The sequence below is a fragment of the Mastigoproctus giganteus genome, chromosome 6 (genome assembly GCF_048544385.1).
Source record: "Mastigoproctus giganteus isolate SK-2022 chromosome 6, ASM4854438v1, whole genome shotgun sequence".
Taxonomy (NCBI): domain Eukaryota; kingdom Metazoa; phylum Arthropoda; class Arachnida; order Uropygi; family Thelyphonidae; genus Mastigoproctus; species Mastigoproctus giganteus.
This window is the reverse complement of record NC_143580.1, coordinates 223720101-223743774: the sequence shown is the minus strand read 5'-3', so window position 1 is coordinate 223743774 and position 23674 is coordinate 223720101. Positions and strand designations below refer to the sequence as shown.

General features: G+C 38.2%; 1 protein-coding gene across 5 annotated transcripts in view; it reads right to left on the bottom strand.

Moving 5' to 3' along the window:
• The window catches only part of LOC150085023 (ral GTPase-activating protein subunit alpha-1), a 529619-nt gene extending 528653 nt beyond the window's left edge, over positions 1 to 966 (bottom strand). For all 5 annotated transcript variants that reach the window (XM_090376739.1, XM_090376741.1, XM_090376740.1 and 2 more), the window contains exon 1: positions 735 to 966. In XM_090376739.1, the coding sequence (XP_090232865.1) occupies positions 735 to 840 (106 nt within the window). In that variant the 5' untranslated portion in view covers positions 841 to 966. The remainder of the gene's footprint in view (positions 1 to 734) is intronic.
• Positions 967 to 23674: the final 22708 nt, after the last annotated feature.

The window sequence follows — 23674 nt, the reverse complement described above, 5'->3', positions numbered from 1 at the left end:
GGTTGGTTGGTGGAACAGACTTCCATCCCTTGTGGAAGAGGTTGATAGCCTAAATAAGTTTAAGGCTCAGCTGGACAGGTATTTTGAACGAACAGAGGGGTGAAGTGGAAGTGGTTTTTTTTTTTTTTTTTTTTGGCTGATGCTGCATAAGCTTGCTTTCTTGCATCAAATGCCTCTACTAATGCTAAATGCTAAAAACAATGCTAAACTGACATCTCTCATCACGCAATTTAAATTATCACTAGGCTGTCAGGTGCAGCACCAATATCTGACTATCCACTGATGAGATAGCAAAAATATGTGACAATGGCAGTAATTATATAGTAAGCTGTTTACATGCAGTGCACCAGCTGGGCAATGTTCTGCATGATTATTGTAATCTGAGACATCAAAGCATAATAAGGTCTTGTCCTTTTCATGAGGAAAAAATCTCGCTTTATCATAAATGAGTTTGAGCCCTGAAGATGAATGATCCATACTACATGAAGTTTTTCACTGTTAAAAAGAAAAGGAAAATTAAAAGACAGTATATTACACGTGACAAAATTGTATCTAAATGCTTGTCACTACAAACTAATATATAGAAATCACATTTTTCAGTCGCTTACTGCTAGTAGTGCTATCACGTTTTGCTTAATCTATAAAATCAAAGGATTAAATTACATGTCCTGCCTGCGGGTAAACCACAAGAATCAGTGATCAACAAACAAGTGTGTTTACATATTAAGCCTTACCTAACACAATTTTCAGGTGTTTTAGCCGACTCAGAGAATCCTTTCTTACATCGAGAACCTTCTGGGATGATTTTTTAACATCAGAATGCGGTTTTTTGCTAAACATTTCTCTTCCGTTTACCAGTTTTGACGACCTGAAAATAAAACACTCCGATATCCATCCATTGACACTCCCCCCGATACCTACATTGTAATCTACTTCACGATCTCTGCTTCAACCCCGAATTGCAATGACAAGCGCAGAGCATAACACACTGCTCAGATCATAACAAACGACATCTCATATATGCAGAAATACATCAGCAAAAATAAATAAATAAAATCATATTTAAATATAAATGTGATATGCCAGTTATTTATACTATTGTAAGTGAAATGTTACATAATATATTATAAGTGACATTTTAACAGCATGTTGTGTTTTTTGTTAGAAATTTCACAGCGGGAAGGGTTGAGCGTTCGTTATAACTATGGGGAAAGGCTCGGAATGGAGCAACTGGAAACTACGTTTCGGTTCGTCATATTCATACGCAATTCTATTTCTGTACAACTCTATATATAAGCAACTCTATTTCTGTACAACTCTATATATACGCAACTCTATTTCTGTAGTAGTAGTAGTGGCATGTGATGAAAGAAAGCAAGTGAATGAGCTTATGCAGATTCAGCCAAAAAAAAAAAAAAAAAAAAATCACACCATTCCCTCCAAATGCTGTCCAGACCCTCCTTAAATTTATTTAACCTATCAACTTCCACAACGACAGATGGAAGTTTGTTCCAGCAATTAAACAAGCTCTGGCTAAAGGCAAATATCCGCACATCTATTCTACATCTGTCTTTTCTTAATTTGAATTTATGCCCCCTTAGGTTCGTAATCTGAACAAGTGGAAGGATCACATCAGAATTCAGCGTACTCAACCCATTCAAGGCCTTATACACCTCAATCAGATCACTGCGCACGTGCCTAGTCTCCAGACACTACATTTTGTAGAATTTAGGCCTCTCTTCATAAGAGGAGCCCTCCAGTCCATGGGGAAGTACCCATGGACTGGAGATGTACAAATATGACCACGATTCACAAAGGAGAAACAAAGGGCGACACAGGTAATTATAGACCTGTGAGTTTAACTTCTGTTCCAGGAAAATTAATGGAGGCACTGGGTAAAGACGCCCTGCAGGATCATGTAGACAAGACTTCAGTTATAGCTCGGATACAGTATGGTTTTGTTAAGGGGAAGTCTTGTTTGACCAATTTGATTGGATACTATGATGTGGTCACAAAGGAACTGGATGCAGGGAATAACTTTGATACCATATATTTGGATCTAAGAAAGGCCTTTGATACTGTTGCACATGGAAGACTACTGAACAAATTGGAGGAGTGTGGAATTTGAGGCATATTGCTGCTGGGGATAAGGGGATGGTTGAGTGGGATAAGTCAGAGGGTGGTTATCAATGGACACTGCTCTTCGTGGACTAATGTTATTGGTGGAGTCGCTCAGGGTTCCGTGTTGGGTCCATTATTGTTTTCTGTATTTATAAATGATGTTGATGATGGTATATCAAGCATAATGTCCAAGTTTGCGGACGGTACGAATGTTGGCAGGGTTGATAATGATACTAATGACAGTACGTTGCTGCAACAGGATCTAAAAAGGTTCGGCAGATGGGCTGAGAAGTGGCAAATCAAATTAACATTGACAAATGTAAAGTACTACATATGGGAAGCAGTAACCCCAAAGTAACTGCTTTGGGGTTACTAACAGATATTAGCATTAGCATTAGCATTAGTAGAGGCATTTGATGCAAGAAAGCAAGCTTATGCAGCATCAGCCAAAAACAAAACCCACTTCCACTTCATCCCTCTGTTCGTTCAAAATACCTGTCCAGCTGAGCCTTAAACTTATTTAGGCTATCAACCTCGACCACAAGGGATGGAAGTCTGTTCCACCAATCAACCACCCGCTGGCTAAAGACAAATTTCCGCACGTCTATCCTACATCTGTCTTTCCTCAATTTGAATTTATGCCCTCTCAGGTGATTTTCCTGAGCTAGAGGAAGAATCCCATCAGCATTGAGCATGCTTAAACCATTCAAGGCTTTATACACCACCAGATCACCTCGCTGGTGCCTAGTCTTCAGACACTCTAATTTGCAAAACTTTGTAATTTGCAGATGACACAAAGGTTGGCAGGGTTGTTAATGACAGTAATGGCAGTGTGCTACTGCAACAGGATCTAGATAATTTGGGCAGATGGGCTAAGAAGTGGCAACTGAAGTTCAACCTTGACAAATGCAAAGTACTGCATATGGGTAGAAGTAACCCCAGAGAAACGTACCAACTGTGTGGTACTACACTTAACGTGGTAGAAAATGAAAAAGACCTGAGAGTAATTGTGCAGTCAGATATGAAGTTTTCTGAGCAGTGCAGACAGGCTGCTAGGGCGGGTCATGGGGTTTTTTCAATGATATATAGGAATTTTGCTAGCAGGGTAAAGGAGGTGATTGTCCCTCTGTATAAAGCAATGGTCAGGCCATGCCTTGAGTACTGCGTACAGGTCTGGAGGCCTCATTTTAGGAAGGATGTAGATTTGCTTGAGCGTGTACAGAGAAGAGCAACACGATTGTTGAGGGGAATGAAGGGATTCTCTTACCAAGAGAGGCTTAAGTTCTGCAAATTGCAGTGGCTGGAGACTAGGCACCTGCGCGGTGATCTGATTGAGGTCTATAATGCCTTGAATGGGTTGAGCACGCTGAATTCTGATGGGATCCTTCCACTTGTTCAGATTACCAAACTACGGGGACATAAGTTCAAATTAAGAAAGGACAGATGTAGAATAGATGTGCGGAAATTTGCCTTTAGCCAGCGGGTGGTTAATTGCTGGAACAAACTTCCATCTGTCGTTGTGGAAGTTGATAGGTTAAATAAATTTAAGGAGGAACTGGACAGGCATTTGGAGGGAATGGTGTGATTTTTTTTTTTTTTTTTGGCTGATGCTGCATAAGCTCCTACACTTGCTTTCTTGCATCATGTGCTACTACTACTACTACTACTTAAGCCTTTATTCGTAAGAGCACCCCTTTGTTCCATTCACTAATCTTGTTGCCCTTCTCTGTACTCGTTCCAGCAGCTCTACATCCTTCTTGAAATGAGGCCTCCAGACCTGTATACAGTACTGTAGGTGTGGTCTGACCATTGCCTTATACAATGGAATAATCACCTCCTTATCCCTGCTGGAAAAATTCCTGTATATCATTGACAATACTCCATGAGCTATTATTGCAGCCCGTCTGCACTGCTCAGAGAACTTCATATCTGCCTGCACAACCACCCCCAAGTCCCTTTCATTCTCTACCACTGTCAGTGTAGTACCACAGAGTTGATACGTTGCTCTGGGGTTGCTGTTTCCCATGTGTAGTATTTTACATTTGTCAATGTTAAACTTCATTTGCCACCTCTCAGCCCATCTGCTCAACCTTTCCAGATCCTGTTGCAGCAGCATAGTGTGAGTAGTGCCCTTGACAACCCTGCCAACCTTTGTATCGTCTGCAAACTTGGACATTAAGCTTGATATGCCATCATCAATATCATTTATAAATACAGAAAACAATAATGAAAACAACAATAAACAATAATACAGAAAACAATAATGAAAACAACAATAAACAATAATACAGAAAACAATAATGAAAACAACAATAAACAATAATACAGAAAACAATAATATGAAGGTTTTTGAGCAGTTCAGACGGTGTGCAAGAATAGCTCTTCGTGTCTTGTCAATGATGTAAAAGACGTTTTCTAGCAGGGATAAGGAAGTGATTATCCACTTGTATAAGGCAATGGGCATGCCACACCTTGAGTACTGTATACAGGTCTGGAGGCCTCATTATAACAAGGATGTAGAGCTGTTGGAACGAATTCAGAAAAGGGCGATAAGTTTAATGAATGGAACAAAGGGTTGCTCTTACGAAGAAAGGCTTAAGTTTTGTTAAATTACAGTGTCTGGAGACTATGCATCATCGAGGTGATCTGACAGAGGTGTATAAAACCTTGAATGGTTTGAGTATGCTCAATGCGAATGGGATTCTTCCTCTTGCTCAGAATAATCACCTGAGAGGGTATAAATTCAAATTGCAGCAGCATAGCTTCAGTGGTGTCCTTAACAACCCTGCCAACCTTTGTATCATCTGCAAACTTGGACATTAAACTTGATATCCCATCATCAATATCATTCATAAACACCGAAAACAACAACAGACCCAACACTGAACCCTGAGGAACTCCACTAATAACATTAGTCCACGTTGAGCAGTGTCCATTGTTTACCACTCTCTGTCTTCTGCCACTCAACCATCCCCTTATCCATAGCAGCAATTTGCCTCCAGTCCCACACTGTTCCAATTTGTGCAGCAGTCTTCCATGTGTAACAGTATCAAAAGCCTTTCTAAGATCCAAATATATAATATCAAAGTTATTCCCTGCATCTAGTTCTTTTGTGACTACATCATAGTACCCAATCAAATTGGTCAGGCAAGACCTGCCCTTAACAAAACCATGCTGTGTCTGAGCTATAAATGAATTCTTGTCTAGATGATCCTGCAGTGCTTCTTTAACCAGCGCCTCCATTAATTTACCTGGAACAGAAATTAAACTAACAGGTCTATAATTACTTGTGTCAGCCTTTGATCCTCCTTTGTGAATTGGGGTTACATTTGCACATCTCCAGTCTATGGGTACCTCCCCTGAGTCCAAAGAAGCTCTCATAATTATGGCTAGGGGTTTGCTTACTTCCTTTGCTGCCTCCTTTAATATAACTGGATAGATCCCATCCACCCCAGGTGCCTTTTTTATGTTTATCCTCAACAATCTCTCCTCCGCTTTCCTCTCAGTTATTACAAAATCATCCAGCTCACTGCCAATGTTTACTTTACCTACATCGTTCTCCTTCCTGAATAACTCCTCATGCGTGAATGTAGATGCAAAATACTCGCTTAGATTGTTAGCCACCTGAGCAGGATCCTCAACTGTTGAACCATCAATATCCAGTGGACCAATCTGATTCATCCCTTTCCTTCTTGAGTTTAAATTGGTAAAGAACTCTTTTCTGTTTTTCTTTGCATCCTTTGCCAAGGATTTTTCGTAGTCTCCCTTTGCCTGCCTAATCTCCTTTGTGACTTGGTTACAGACCAACTTATATCTATCATAGGCTTCCATGTCACCCATTAATTTGTATGTATCCCATGCATTTTTCTTCTCTGCCACATGTCTCATTAGTTCATCTGACAACCATTTAGGCCTAAACCTTGAACAATATTTTTTGGTTGGTATGTAAAGCCTGGTAGCCTCCAAGATTAGTTCTTTGAATGCTTCCCATTTTGAGTTTGCTGTTGGTAACATCATCAGTTGGTCCCACTGTATAGAATTTAAATACTGTCTCAGACCATCATAGTCGCCTTTACGAAAACAAAAATCCTTTCCTTTTCCTCTGATGGTAGTTACCTCTTTGAGTAAATCCCACCTCAACACACTGAGATCACTGCCACCTAGTGGTTCATTTATCTGCAGATTCTTAATGCATGAAGAATCACTACTGATAATCAGATCAAGAGTATTGGTCCCTCTTGTTGCCTCACGAACCTGCTGATGTAGAAAACAATCATCCAATAAATCCACAAAAGCCTTGCTAGTGTGCGAGTGACCAACCCACAAATTCCAGTCAATATCTGGGAAATTAAAATCCCCCATTATAAGACTCTCTGATTTACTGGCCCACTCTATTTCCCTGTACAATATCTTATTATACTCATCAGAGTCATTAGGCCTATAGCACACTCCTACTCTCAATTTTGATTTCCCTATGGTTATGTCACACCAAACTGACTGGACACTGCCCTGTCCATCGATGTCGACTGGCTTCACTTGCTTGGAATTGATGTGTTTCTTAACTAATAGCATAACCCTCCTCCCTTGGTATCCTGTCTGTCCTTTCTGTAGACATTGTACTCCCCAAATTCCAGTTCTGCATTCCTTATATCTGTGTGACACCACGTCTCTGATATCCCAACAATATCTGCCTTTGATGTTTTGAGCAATAACTCAAATTCATCAAATTTATTTACCAAACTCCTAGCATTGGTGTACACGCAGGTATACATGCACCTGTTTCTATTCTTGGCTACCCTAACACAACCCATGTGTTTACTTGTACCGCAATGACTCCCAGCAGTCTCTGAATTATCCTGCATCTTGTTTTTCAGGCTTCTGCTCATTTCAATAGAAGCAGTGCAAGACTTGACTGACTCGACACTGCCCTGTCCATCGATGTCGACTGGCCTCACTTCCTTGGTCTTTATGTGTTTCTTAACTAATAGCATAACCCCTCTTCCCCTCCTGTCCTGTCTATCCTTTCTATACACATTATATTCCCCAAATTCCAGTTCCACATTCCTTATATCTGTGTGACACCACGTCTCTGATATCCCAACAATATCTGCGGATTAAGGTCGGTTGAGGCCCCGGACGCAGAAGAAAATATTGGGCCGCTTAAAAAAAAGAGAGAGACAGGGAAACTGAAAATACATATTAACCATTTTGTGAAATAAATAAAAAATGTTGTGTACTCTTAATGTTTTATTTCCAATAACATTTGAATATAATATAATTAATAATAGCATAATAATAATCACAAAATTTTGATCTAATAGTTGAATATATTAGTTTAACTATTAGTTGAATATGTTTAACTAATTTTTGGGTTTTTGCGTGGGCCCCTCAGAAGTCGGTGCCCAGGGCGCGTGCCCGGTCCGCCCGCCGTTAAATCCGGCTCTGGTGGGAGAGTGTGCGTTGAAGTCTTTGAGAATTATGGTTGAATTTGAAAGTGTCTGCAATTCTGCCCAGACACAATAGGACGGAGTATATGATGAGAGCCTTGTCGATCAATTCGGCCCTGGAAAGATTGTGCAAGGCTCAAGGGGTAGAAAGTTTTTCGTCCTGGTCTGTACATGTTAACAGGAGAGACTATTTCTACAGGGATGGGATACACTTAAATAGAAAGGGTGCAAGAATGTTTGCTGATACTATCGAGGCAGTGTTAGGTGGGTCGGAAAACTGCTAGATTGGGCGGATACAAGGACTAATAGATTAACAGTAGCCACTGGCAGAGGTGAAAGTGATTCTTGCACTGCTTCTATTGGAATGAGTCGCAGCCTGGAAAATAAGATGCAGGATATTTCAGAGACTGCTGGGAATCATTGGGGTACAAGAAAACACATAGGTTGTGTTAGGGTAGCTAAGAAAAAGAACAGGTGCATCTATACTTTCGTGTACACCAATGCTAGGAGTTTAGTAAATAAATTTGATGAATTTGAGGTATTGCTCAAAACATCAAACTCAGATATTGTGGGGATTTCAGCGACGTGGTGTCACACAGATATAAGGAATGCAGAACTGGAATTTGGGGAGTACAATGTCTACAGAAAGGATAGACAGGATAGGAAGGGAAGAGGGGTTATGCCTATTAGTTAAGAAATACATAAAATCCAAGGAAGTGCAGCCAGTCGACATCGCTGGACAGTGCAGTGTCGAGTCAATTTGGTGTGACATAAACATTGGAAAATCAAAATTGAGAGTAGGAGTGTGCTATAGGCCTAATGCTCTGATGAGTATAATAAGAAACTGCACAGGGAAATAGAGTGAGCCAGTAAATCAGAGAGTCTTATAATGGGGGATTTTAATTTCCCAGATATTGACTGGAATTTGTGGGCTGGTCACTCACACACTAGCAAGGCTTTTGTGGATTTATTGGATGATTGTTTTCTACATCAGCATTTTAGGGAGGCAACTAGAGGGAATAATACTCTTGATTTGATTATCAGTAGTGATTCTTCGTGCATTAAGAATCTGCAGGTAAATGAACCACTAGGTGGCAGTGATCACAGAGTGCTCAAGTGGAATTTACTCAAAGAGGTAACTACCATTAAAGGTAAAGGGAAGGGTTATTGCTTTCGTTAGGCGACTACGATGGACTGAGACAGTATTTAAATTCTATACAGTGGGACAAACTGATGATGTTACCAACAGCAAATTCAAAATGGGAAGCATTCAAAGAACTTATCTTGGAAGCTACTAGGCTTTACATACCAACTAAGAAATATTGTTCAAGGTTGAGACCTAAACGGATGTTAGATGAACTAATGAGACATATGGCAGAGAAAAAATTGCATGGAATGCATACACATTAACACGTGACACAAAAGCCTATGATAGATACAAGTTGATCTGTAACCAAGTTACAAAGGAGGCTAGGCAGGCGAAGGCAGATTACGAGAAATCCTTGGCAAGGGATGCAAAGAAAAACAGCAAAGAATTCTTTACTTATGTAAACTCTAGAAGGAAGGGGATGAATCAGATTGGTCCACTTGATATCGATGGGTCAACTCTTGATGATCCTGCTCAGATAGCTAACAAACTAAATAAAAATTTTGCATCGACACTCACGCATGAGGAGTTATTCAGCGAGGAGAATGCCAGCGGTGTATTCAACTCTGGCAGTAAGCTAGAGAATCTTGTATTATCTGAGAGTAAAGTGGAGGAGAAATTGTTGAAGATTAATACAAGAAAGGCACCTGGGGTGGATGGGATCTATCCAGTTATATTAAAGGAGGCAGCAAAGGAAGTAAGCAAACCCTTAGCTATAGTTATGAGAGCTTTTTTGGACTCAGGGGAAGTACCCATGGACTGGAGATGTGCAAATGTGACCCCAATTCACAAAGGAAGAACAAAGACTGACACAAGTAATTATAGACCTGTTAGTTTAACGTCTGGTCCCGGAAAATTAATGGAGGCACTAGTTAAAGAAGCACTGCAGGATCATCTAGACAAGACTTCAGTTATAGCTTGGACACAGCATGGTTTTGTTAAGGGGAAGCCTTGCCTGACCAATTTGATTGGATACTATGATGCAGTCACAAAAGAACTGGAAGCAGGGAATAACTTTGATATTACATACTTAGATCTTAGAAAGGATTTTGATACTGTTGCACATGGAAGACTGCTGCACAAATTGGAGCAGTGTGGCATTGGAAGCAAATTGCTGCTATGGATAAAGGGGTGATTGAGGGGGAGAAGACCGAGAGTGGTAATCAATGGACACTGCTCATTGTGGACTAATGTTATTAGAGGAGTCCCTCAGGGTTCAGTATTGTGTCCATTATTGTTTTGTGTATTTATAAATGATATTGATGATGGTATATCAAACTTAATGTCCAAGTTTGCAGACGATACGAAGGTTGGCAGGGTTGTCAAGGACACTACTGACACTATGCTACTGCAACAGGATCTGGAAAGGTTGAGCAGATGGACTGAGAGGTGGCAAATGAAGTTTAACATTGACGAATGTAAAGTACTACACATGGGAAACAGTAACTCCAGAGCAACGTATCCACTCTGTGGTACTACACTGACAGTGGTAGAGAATGAAAGGGACCTGGCAGTGGTTGTGCAGGCAGATATGAAGTTCTCTGAGCAGTGCAGACGGGCTTCACGGGTAGCTCATGGTGTATTGTCAATGATATATAGGAATTTTTCTAGCAGGGATAAGGAGGTGATTATTCCCTTGTATAAGGCAATGGTCAAGCCACACCTGAGTACTGTATACAGCTCTGGAAGCCTCATTTCAAGAAGAATGTAGAGCTGCTTGAACGAGTACATAGAATGGCAACAAGATTAGTGAATGGAACAAAGGGGTGCTCTTACGAATAAAGGCTTAAATTTTGCCAATTACAGTGTCTGGAGACTAGGCACCGGCGAGGTGATCTGATAGAGGTGTATAAAGCCTTGAATGGTTTGGGCATGCTCAGTGCTGATGTGATTCTTCCTCATAATAATCACCTGAGAGGGCATAAATTCAAATTGAGGGAAGACAGATGTAGGATAGACGTGAGGTAATTTGCCTTTAGCCAGCGGGTGGTTGGTTGGTGAACAGACTTGCATCCCTTGTCGTGGAAATTGATAGCCTAAATAAGTTTAAGGCTCAGCTGGACAGGTATTTTGAACGAACAGAGGGGTGATGTGGAAGTGGTTATTTTTTATTTATGTATTTTTATTTATTTTTTTTTTCTTGCAACAAATGCCTCTACTAATGCTAATGCTAATGTGACAGGCATATTTATGGAGTTATCCGTTCCTACTTTAGCGATCGGCTAGTGAAGGTTTGTGCAAAACATTTGATGTTTTGTAAATATGTCAACAGGGGATGTCCGCAGGGATCCGTTCTGGTTCCGACAATTTGGAATGTGGTTCTGGATCAGTTGCTAAACAGATAGAGTGCTTCACGGTGCATGCAAGTTGCTTATACGGATGATTTGGTTGTGGGAGTTTCTGGAGGGTCTAGAATTGTATTGGAGCAGAAAATACAAGAAATTTTGGTGGACCTCTCCGCGTGGGCTGCCTTAAAGCCCACGATTTTTTTAATAAGTTAAAAAATTTTAATTTTTAATTAATAACTTATAATTTTAAACTTATTTTTAATAAGTTAAAAATTATTAATAAGTTAAAAATCCTGAAAATTGCAGTGTAAAGAAGTTCAAGTCCAATGTCAATAAATATCTGCTATCGTCTTCTGAACCACCAACCCAAGCACGGTTCTAAGTACCATAGGTTCTAATACGTCTCGTGTTTGGAGTTTACATAAAAATAAAAATCAACACTCGCTGGCCAATGAGAAATTTTCGCACATCTATTCTGCAACTGTCTTTCCCCAATATGAATTTTTCGCCTCTCAAGTGTGTACTCTGAGCTTGCTCAAACCATTCAATGCCTTCTATGCTTTAATCATTATTATCATTAGCCATATGGTGCGAGGAAGTCCTAGGCTTATACTGCACCTGCCAAAAAAAAAAAAAAAAATTTAACCCTGAGACAGAGAGAAGAAGGGTCATTAGTAAAAGGGAATCACCAAGAAAAAGAAGAATGATGATACTCAGGAGCCTAGGTGTGCCAAGCCCATACTCACCAGATGTGAGCCCCTGGGGTAAATAATTAATTAAGTTCCGTTTATTAGCTCTGGATGGATGTATCATTTGTGGGTGATCAATAAAATTGATTAGATGTTCCAGCTTTGATAAGCTGGCACATCCTTTATTACTCAAATCATATTAGTAAAATGAAGAGAAATGGAGTTGGAAAAACAAGTTTTTTTTTTTTTAATCCGAAGGTTTCTGGTAATTTTTCTAATTATTGGTTCGTAGTTACGAGCACAGAGTAGTACTACTTGTGTGGTAAGATACTACTCTGTGTTTACGAGTTCGTAACCCTCGGTATAGACACAGAGTAGTAGATACTTCGAGACCCTGGGCACATAGAAGTAAGTTACTACTCTGTGAACCTGGGTATATCACCTCTACTTCCTACAATGGCTGCGTCCATGTGGCTTTCTGACAAGTGATGTTGAGAATTCTGAATCTGAGATGAGTGCTTTGCAAATTAATGTTTATATCGGCAATCTTAATCTGCGTAGTGGAGATGGAAGCAGAAGTGAAGATACTTTATATTTGAATATTGAGTGAACATATAATTGATGTGTGTGGCAGCTTTTTTGTTAGTACCTTGTTGGTTCCCATAAGTCATATTGGTATTACGGATAGTAAAATATCAAAATCATCATTTGCAGGTTCGCTTTTCATTCGTTTGCCGTTATGTGGTTGTTGCTGATATAAAAAAAAAAAAAAAAAATATATATATATATATATATATATAAAAAACGTGACCACAAGTATATAGTTTATATCAGTGGTATGTGTGCTATACAAAATAGCGACTAGTGTGATTTCAAGCGACTTGGAAAAAAAAAAAAAAGTTAAATCTTCATTTTTATTCCGCAATAAAATACTAATATTGCGTGACTCACTTAGCATCCGACAGAACTTCAAATTTAAAATAAACATGAAATGAATTTTGCATGATTTTTGAAACGTCAGTTGTTTTCCAAAATAAAAAAAAGCACTTATCAAAACAGGCTTGAAAAAAATGTCGAGTCCAAAAATCATTGTAATACAATACGTTTTCTTCATTTCTTATGTTATGCAATAATTTTATACGTTATTTTTATTGAAACTCTTACAGTATGTGCTTCATTTATAATGAATCAATCCTTTGTTTTCCAAGAAAGAAACCAAATCAGTTATAAGGCACCCAACACAGACACGCAGAGGACTTGATAAAAAATGTGAATTTTGTATGAAATTAAAAAGTGTGTGAGGCTGTTTCACTTATATAAGTAGGTAGGTGCCCTAGTTATATATATATATATATATATATATATATATGTGTGTGTGTGTGTGTGTGTACGGATAGATGCGACTATCTAGGCAGGGATATTAGTGGAGAGCAGGCAGGTCAAGTTTTCCTGTGCCTGGCTATTGTGCAAGGTTGGGGGGGGGATCTTGGAAACTATAGAAAAGAGTAATTGGAGGGAGAAAGATAGCCCACCGAAGCTGTTTGCCTCACTCCTGTCAGGGCCCATGCTCTTGATGCCTCTGTGGCTAGGACACCAGCCAGCAGCATTTATAAAATTTTTGTCTTGTGTGAGTAATATCAGAAAGAAGTGAACAAGCAGTTACATAAGCCAAAGGCTTGCTAATGGATAACCCCTTTGGAGGAATTGCAAACTATCACATTGATATATATATATATATATATATATAAATTGTATTTATAGGAGGAATATTAAAATATGGATTATGGACTAGGGACACTTCATATTTTGACAAAAGGAATCCAGCGATCATAATGGATAGATAAGTTGGTTAAGTGAAAGGACCAGAATAGGTAAAGAGCTACCAAATGGGAATTGAGCAATGGAAAACACTGAAAGATATAAGAAAAATAAAAAGAAGTACTTAATGCTAAAAAACATGATTTCAGCATCTTCATCAAGGGTTAACTATCAAAATCACAGGAAAGACAGCAAGAAGTAAACCTGTTTCTGACATGAAATATACATAAGCACGTGGTAGTATCGGCAAAGCAATTTGAATTTAGCGGCAATGCAAAATTGAAATTAGCAGCATGTTATCTCTACCATTAGTAGGCCTAATGGTAGGGATAACATGGGTAAGATGTGAAATATACATCAGCTGCCCTGTCAGCCTATCTACGCTGCTCAGAGAATTTCTTATGTGACTGTGCAATTACCGATAGGTCTTTTTCATTTTCTACTACACTGAGTATAATACTACAAAGTTAGTATGTTAATCTCAGATTACTGCATATGGGTAGCAGTAATCTCAGACTACAATTGCCATCTGTCAGCCTATCTGCCTAATTTTTCTAGATCTTGTTGCAGTAGCATACCCTGATTCTGTTTGACCACTCTGCCAACCTTTATATCATCTGTAAACTTGGACATTAAGCCTGATATGCCTTCATCAATATCATTGATAAATATAGAAAACAACAATGGGCCCCACACTGAACACTGGGAGAATCAACTTGTTACAGGCCCATAACACTAGATCAACTAAAATGTCTGTAATTACTCATGTCATCCTTTGAACCTGCCCCCTCCCCTTTGCAAATTGGAGAGACATTAATACTCCTCTGCTCCATGAGGACTACCCCTGAACCTGAATCTAAAAATGCTCTCGTAAATTATGGCTCCTTTCTGTCTCCCTTAATATAGTTGTGTGGACCTCATCCACCCCAGGTGCCTTTTTTTATGTTTAGCTTCAGCAATTTCTCTTCCACTTTTCTTTCAGTTATCACAAGATCATTAGCTCCCTGTTAGAGTTTGATAAACTTCTGTCATTCCCTTGCCTAAATCATTTCTCATGTGTGTATATAGATACAAAATAGCTATTCAGTTTGTTGGCAATTTGAGCAGGATCATCAAGTTGAACCATCAATATCAAGTGTACCAATGTGATTTATCCCATTCCTTCTAGTGTTTACATAAGTAAAGCAGCATATTCTTTGCATCCTCTCCCAAAGATATAATCTGCCTTAGCTTGCGTAACCTCCTTAGTGACTTGATTGCAGACTAGTTTATGTTTACCGTAGGCTTCTGTATCACCTGATAATTTACATGAATCCCATGCATTTTTCTTCTCTGCCAGAAGTCTCATTAGTTCATTTGACATTCAGTTAGGTCTTAGTCTTGAACAGTATCACTTAGTTTGTATGAAAAACTGAATAGTTTCTATGATTATTTCTCTGAATGCTTCCCATTTACCATTTTCTGTTCATAACATCATCAGTTGGTCTCACTGAATAGGTTTTAAAAACTGTCTGAGACCACAGTAGTCACCTTTAAGAAAGCAAGCTCCCTTCCCTTTGCCCATGACAGTAGTTACATCCTTATCATGTTGAATCCAGCATCAATTATTTTCACACCTCACATGTTGATATCAGACATAGTCCACTGGATCATCCTTGGGTGTTTACCAGAGTTATGTTATGTATCCTGGTTTCAATTTTTGAACATGTAAGATTTGAACTATCATAAGACTCAGTCTTAAGGAATGGTACCCATCCACATAGCTAAGGAGTATAACATGACTTATGCCATTTGCACTTAATTGGCATTTTGTTGGGATGAAACCTGGGTGGTTCTTTGAGTGTTTCATCTTTTATTATTATAAAGTAAAAAGTAAAGTGCAGCCATTATCAACCCACTGCAGGGTGGAAGCCTCCTCAACAATTCATGCTGAGGGAAATGGACCATAATCTGCCACGCTGGTCCAGTGCGGGTTGGCAGATCGACCGTATTCAGCAGTCAGGGGCTTGAACCCCGGTCTACTCAAAGAGCGTGTGCTACTGCACTCCCGCTCCTGCCCACTCGGCTACGGAGGCCGTTCTTTATTATTATATTACATATAAATTAACATATATAACATATAAATTACATTCTGTGGCCTAGGTCCAAGGAATGTAATTTTTAAGATGCATTTATTCTTGGTGGGGTTGGACAGATTGGGTGGGTAGTTTTTTTTTTGGTTGATACTTTTTAAGTTTGCTTTCTTGCATCATTTGCCAATACTAATCCTAATACTAAATGAACTTGCAAATGGCAGTTTTTTGGTTGCAGAATGCTTCCAGAGCATATGCAGAGTTAGTTGTGATATGCAGTTTGGTAACCACCTTGGAACTTATCTCTTTTAGGCTCTTTCTTTTTTCTTTCATTCTCATCTTCTATTTATATAGTTGCAAAAATTATATCCAACAGAAATTTAATGTGATAATCCATGGCTTTGTAGTTCTCAATTAAGGTTCAAGATGGGTAATATTTTGTAATATTGTTTGAAATCTGATGTAGTCAATGTTAAAATTGTGAAAATCGTTTTTTTTTTATTCTATTTTCAGTTGTAATGGAACAAAGTCCAAATAATGAGGAAGACAAACAGTTAATCCTTTTAAGACAACTTAACCTGCAGTTCTTGACTGGCCATGTGAAGCAACCAGATCTTCGAGTAATAATTAAGGTATGTTAAAGAATCAAGAATTTTGACTATATGTGTTATAAGATATTATTAATACACATAATATACTGATGTCTCATAGCCTTATTTCTTTGGCACTTAACACACACATGCACATACCTAATGTAACTTAACTTGGGGCAACAGCAAGGTATAGCATGGGAAATGCTCCAAATAAAAGCATTTCTCCAATAGAGAAGTATACTAGAAATAAGAAATATACTTCCCTATTGGAGAAATGCTTTTATTTAGAGTAGTGCAATACCAAGGCAACTTGTGGCAAAGCATTATGTTAGAATTATTTACTTTGGAAACATAATTAAGATGATTAATCATGGATACTTTAGAACTAATTTATATTAGAGCCATAATTAAGTTGACTAACTATGGATAATTCATTAGAATAATCATTTGGAGAATACTTTATAATTGAAAACATCTAAAGGTTTATTATGTAAAGAAAAGACAACTCTTTGAGCTATCTCCACATATATTTTTAAGCTATCTCCATATAGGATCTAAAGATCCTATATGAAGATAGCTTAAAAATCAATTCCTTATGGAGGAAGAATTTAACTTGATAGCAGATATAGCATCTTTGTAATAATTTTGAATGTAGTAATTTCTTTGATTACTAATAGAAACAATTTTAATTTGGAGTATTGCCATAAAATTAAATATTCAAAAAATGCAAGGTGATCAGAAATTCAAGGATTGACTTTATACCTTGAAATTGCAGCATCATAGTGAATTTTTACTTGTCATCACAAGGTGCTCAGTGACTCTTGCATGAATTACCAATTAACTGTTTGTACATGGGTTTGACGATGATACAAAAGTTGGCAGGGTTGTTAATGACAGTAAAGACAATATGCTACTGCAACAGGATCTAGAAAAGTTAGGCAGTTAGGCAGATGGGCTGAGAAGTGGCAACTGAAGTTTAACATTGACAAATGCAAAATACTGCATATGGGTAGCAGTAACCCAAGAGAAACGTACCAACTGTGTGGTACGTTTCTCTTGGGTTATGTACCAACTGTGTGGTACTACACTCAGGGAAGTGGAGAATGAAAAAAAAGACCTGGGGGTAAGTGTGCAGTCAGATATGTTCTCTGAATAGTGCAGATGGGCTGCCAGAGTGGGTCATGGAGTCTTGTCTATCATATTTAGGAATTTTGCTATCAGAGACAAGAAGGTGATTATCCCTTTATATAAGGCAGTTGTCGGGCCACACCTTGAGTACTATGTTACAGGTCTGGAGGCCTCATTTTAGGAAGGATGTAGAGTTGCTAGAATGAGTACAGAGAAGGGCAACAAGATTGATTGGTGCGAGGAACAAAAGGATGCTCTTACCAAGAGAGGCTTAAGTTCTGCAAGTTGCAGCATCTGGAGACTAGGCATCTGCAAGGTGATCTGACTGAGGTGTATAAGGCCTTGAATGGTTTGGCAGGCTCAGTGCTGATGGGATCCTTCTGCTTGCTCAGATTAAGACCCTGAGGGGGCATAGATTCAAATTAAGGAAAGACAGTTGTAGAATACATGTGAGAAAGTTTACCTTTAGCCAGCAGGTAGTTGATTGCTGGAACAGACTTCCATCTGTTGATGTGGAAGTTGATAGCTTAAATAAATTTAAGGCTGAACTAGACAAACATTTGGAGTGACCAAATGGGAGAAATGTGATGGTTTTTTTTTTTTTTTTTTTGGCTGATGCTGTATAAGCTTGCTTTCTTGCATCATATGCCTCAACTAATGCTAACTGCAATCAGTTATAACCTAAGGGGGCATAAATTCAAATTAAGAAAAGACAGATGTATAATAGATGTGCGGAAATTTGCCTTTAGCCAGCGGGTGGTGAATTGCTGGAACAAACTTCCATCTGTTGTCGTGGAAGTTGATAGGTTGAATAAATTTAAGGAGGAACTGGACAGGCATTTGGAGGGAATGGTGTGATTTTTTTTTTTTTTTGGCTGATGCTGCCTAAGCTCATACACTTGCTTTCTTGCATCACATACCACTACTACTACTACTACTATTTTGAATTAATGTGTATGAAATAGAAGGTTTTTTGTTGCATTTTAAAATGAATGATTTTACTGAATAGTTTGCATCAGATTTAAGTGGTACAGAAATCCACCAATGTGAAAAACAACTTTCTGAGAAGATGCCATATGTTATTTGAAGACTTTTCAGTGGTTTTCAAAGTTTAAAGAGGCCATCGAAGATGATCCTCACAAATGGTTTAATCATTTATTGGAACACTATCCAATTATCCTAATTGGATAGTGTTCACTATCCAATTAGGAGTAATTGTTGATTAACCATCTGCAAAGCTACTAATGAAATTGGCATTTGTTATGAGACCTGTCAATCAATTTTAACATAAGATTTGGGAATGTGACATATTTGAGGCAAGTTTGTGTCTTGCATACTCACTGATGATCACGGATGTCAGTGAACTCTCAAATGTCATGATTTTTGTCAACATACTGCTGCTGATTTTCAATTGTTTCTTTCATCGTTACTAGCAAGGAATCATGGGTATATGGCTGAGACCCTGCAACAATGAGCCAGTGCAATCACTGGAAGATTCTACCTCCTCCAAGGCCTCCCAAAAAAAAAGCATGATAATCTCAATCAGATATGAAGATTGTGCTTTTCTTATTTTTTGACTCGTAGTGCATTTTCATTATGAATTTGTCTTGTATTGTGAAACAGTGAGCCAGGAATACTACAAAACAGTACTGTACTACGGTGATTGCATGATGATGTTCAGAAAAAATGGCCAGAAGAATGGGATTCAGGAAACTTGTGCTGACACTGTGACAACACCAGTAGAGAGGGCTTCATGGAAGTGGTGTTTTCATGACAATGCTTCTGCACACTTGCCACTTTTCATTCAAGAATTTCTTGCAAAGCACTCCATTACTATTTTCTCCCATTTTCCATACGCATTGGATTTTAGCAGCTTTCCCATGATGTGATTTTTTTTTTTTTTTTTTTCGTTTCCCAAGCTTAAGTCCCCTTGAAAGGTCACAGATTTGCAATTGCTAAAGAAACTGTACAAAATGCAACACAGAAACTATTAACAATTTCAAAAGAAGCCCACCAGGAAAGCTTCCAGAAGTTGCACGTGCATTAGAATCAGTGTATACAGAGTTAAGGAAACTACTTCAGAGGAGATCCATTCAAATTGTCACTAAGCTTGATCATTTCTTGAGTATTGGTTCAGTCCATGAACTTTTTAATCACATAAGGTGGAGGTGCCCTTGTTAAAACAATTTTATGGTATGATCATAATCAGTTTTGTGTTAAATTAATAAAATTGGTTTTGCACATTTCATTTTTTTCAGAAATGTTAGGAAATCATTATTAGTATTGTGTAAAGGGAACACAGAAACTTTTAAGTGGTTGAGGAAGATAGTTTTGATTGCAGAGATAAAGTTGCAGATGTAGGGTGTTATAAAAGTCCCTTGTCATGGGAAAATTAAATAATAATCTCCTCATTTAGAACCTTCCGTAGGAAGATGCACTAAGAATAATGGACCCCAATGTTACTAAATGAAAATATACACACTAGATCACTATAACATATACAGCTTTTGAGAGTATTTTTATTACTACCTCATAATTCTAAAAATGTTCATTGTGAGCTCTGTTGTCAATCATTTTTATTTTCACATGATGTTTCTTATTATTACCACAACTTCCACAGTGTATCTTTGTTAACATATGTGATGCCATATGGAGTCCTTCAGGTCTAAACATTTGACCTAACTCATAATTTTTGTTGGTGGGATTTTGTTATAAGAGAGTGTATTCTTCCTCTGTTAGCAAATGTTCAGGATTTAGAAATCCATGTATGCCATTCTGTTTCATAGTTTTCCTTTCAAGGATTATATGTTCTACGGTGATCTAGTTTGTATACTTCCATAACAATAAATTCGCATATATTTTATGAAATAGGTTTCATCTTTTATTGTAAATTTGTACTTCATTACTTGGAGTCAAAATTGAAGTAGAAACAAATGTTTATTTGTTTTTGCAGGAAATTCTACAAATCTTGCAACAGTTATGTGCCAAGAAGGAAACTGTAACAAAGCACACTAGTCATACTTTGTACATCCTTGCAGATACACTGGAATTATTGCTTCATGTAATTACTGATAAGGTATGTATTGAAGTATAAATTTCTCACGATACCCTCATTAGCTTCAGAAACTCCTGATTTCCTTTTTAGTATTACATCTGATTTCAAGCACATCTTATTCTTAATTACATGCTCTACAAGTTACATTAGTCTGAAATAGATTATTTTGATTTTGTGATTTGTGTTCTTAGGAACATTTTTAAAGTTATGAAATTCATTTATAGTGAAATTTGGATCTGTAATTGATCTGCTACCAGAACTTTAAAGAATTTTTAGAACTCTTATAATTACAATAGGTGGGCAGTATTTAAAAATCAGTTATTTATTTTAATACTTTTTTTTTCACAATGACAGGTGCTTTTATTTATCTGCTGTGGGCAGCCTTTTTTTCACAATGTGACCGAGTTGGTTTCAGGTGAGGGATATGTGCTTGTTTCTTACAGAAACTTGGGTTTTTCATCCACCAAACTGGCCAAAGAATACACACAATATACTGATGTCTCATAGCCTTATTTCTTTGGCACTTAACACATACACCCAACATAACCTAACTATGGGCAACAGCAAGGTACAGCAGGAAATGCCCTAAATAAAAACATTTCTCAAATAGAGAAGTATACCAGAAATAAGAAATATACTTCCCTATTGGAGAAATGCTTTTATTTAGATTAGTGCAATATGAAGGCAACTTGTGGCAAAGTGCCTTCACAATATGTAGTGATGCAGTAAGTTGCAAGCATAGCTTGCTTGCTGCTATGTACACAATGAGGCTATGGTCTATTTTTTATAATAATGTTTTGTAGCTCTCATAGTACGAGGCTCTTGCCCTAAATTATTTGAGTTTACAAAACTGCGTGATTGAATAAGATTTTTTGAATGTTTTCAGCCAAAAAAAAAAAAAACTTATGCTGATACTTTATTACACTCTTGGACTCGATTAAAACAAATACTTAGTATTCAGCGTACCTATCATGGGTATATTATAAAATGGACCTACTTGCCTGTATATTATAAAATGGACCTACTTGCCTGTATATTATAAAATGGACCTACTTGCCTGTATATTATAAAATGAACCTACAAGATTTTTTGAATGTTTTCAGCCAAAAAAAAAAAACTTATGCTGATACTTGATTACACTCTTGGACTCGATTAAAACAAATACTTAGTATTCAGCGCACCTATCATGGGTATATTATAAAATGGACCTACTTGCCTAACAGGACGTACCTAAGATAAAATACTTGCTATGATATTTCTCTTTTCCCAGAAGAACTAATTTCAAACCAGAATGACTTTTCGATAGGACTCATCCGACTGGACTACCTGATTGTACTTTACTGGCTGCACTTACCTGACAATATGACCTTGCCTTCTCCTTCCATGGATCGGAGTTTTTATTTTCTGTTCCTCCACAGCTCCTAAAGGGGCAGAAATTGTCGCCTCGCAAGGCAAACTCTTTTGCTGGTAACCAGGATTTGGGTCTCCTGTGGCACAGGATTGCTGGCACTCACTGCTTTCTCCACATGGATGCGAGATTAATTTTTTTTTTTTTTTTTTTTTTTTTTTTTTTGCTGCCACCGAAGGACTCATTACTGTCTGTGGGTGTGGGATTTTGCTGGTGCCTGGAGTTGGGCTCCCTAGGTACGGGATCATAGCATCCACTACTCTTGCACTTAACCAGTGGACTTTGGATTTTTTTCCTTATTTTTTTAATTTTAATTATTTATTTATTGTTATTTTTTATTTATTTATTATTTTTTTATTTATTTATTATTATTTTATTTTTTATTTATTTATTTTATTATTTTTATTTTATTTTTTTTTGTAATCTTAATTATTTATTTATTTTTTGATATTTTTATTTATTTATTGTTATTTTTATTTATTTATTTATTATTATTATTTTTTTGCTGGCACCCAAGGACTTTCATTACTGTCTATGGGTGCGGGACTTCTTTTTCCTGACCTCTTGCCCTTCTCTCGAGGCAGGAATTTGCTGGTGCCTGGGTTCGGGCTCCCTAGGTACGGGATCGTAGCATCCACTAGTCTTGCACTTAACCAGTGGACTTTGGATGTTTTATTTATTTATTATTATTTTTTTTTTTTTTACACTTATTATTATTTATTTTATTACATTTCCTTTTCTCTTTCAATGATCCCAAACTCGTTTTGAGCATTCAGTACGAGCTACTCAAGGTCTGCCACATACATACATAGTTGTGGCCCACCTCCCCATGGTGTAGACGGACATTGGGCAGGCTTTCCAGGTGATCGCCTGCCGGGTGACAAAGAGGCCAGAAACAACACACACACACACACACACACACACACACACACACACACACACACACACACACACACACACACACACACACACACACACACACACACTCTGCACAAACATAACATTACACATATTTCTGGTCTGTTACAGTGATCTGTAACCATCACAGTGTACAAAGGCGGAGTTGAATTCATATTCAGGTGCTGTCCCACACAAGATACTATACACGTGATCTATTATGTCTACTATACATAATAGATCAAAATAAGTGTTTTGACCAGTTTAATAGCATTTTCTACAATCTATTGTATGGATTAACATACACCGATGAGCCAAAACATTATGACCAGCGAGTCGTGATACAAATCGAAGCAACTGCAGTGAACTGTGGCACGTGTGTGGGTCGGGACATGGTAAAAAAATGCCTGATATTGAGCTCCTTAATCGGTGTTACTCTTGTTCTTCAGATGGGAAAGGCAATGGACTTAAGCGAGTTTGGTAAAGGTCAAATTTTAATGACAACTGGGTCCGAGCATATCCGAAGCGGCACGGCTGGTGGGGTTTTCACGGTCAGCCAATGTTAGTACTTAACGAAAGTGGTCCGAGGAGGGGGAGCCCATGAACCACCAGCGAGGTGTTGGATGACCACGGCTCATCGATGCTCAAGGTGAGCAAAGGCTCTCCCAGATGGTATGTGGCAACAGAAGGGCAACTGTGGTGCAACTCGCCGGTAATTGGAATGCTAGTGATGAGAGTAATGTGTATTCTCATCACTAGCAACACACAGTACATTGAACCCTGCTGAAAATGGGGCTGCATAGCTGCAGGCCCATGCTGACCACAGTTCACTGGTGACAGCATCTACAATGGGCACTCGATGCTTGCGTGCCTACAATGGGCATGCGAGCATCGAAATTGGACCTTGAATGATTAGAAGAAGGTCATCTGGTCCGATGAATCACATTTCCTATTGCACCATGTGGACAGGCGGATATGTATGCGCTGTTTACCTGGGGAAGTGATGGCACT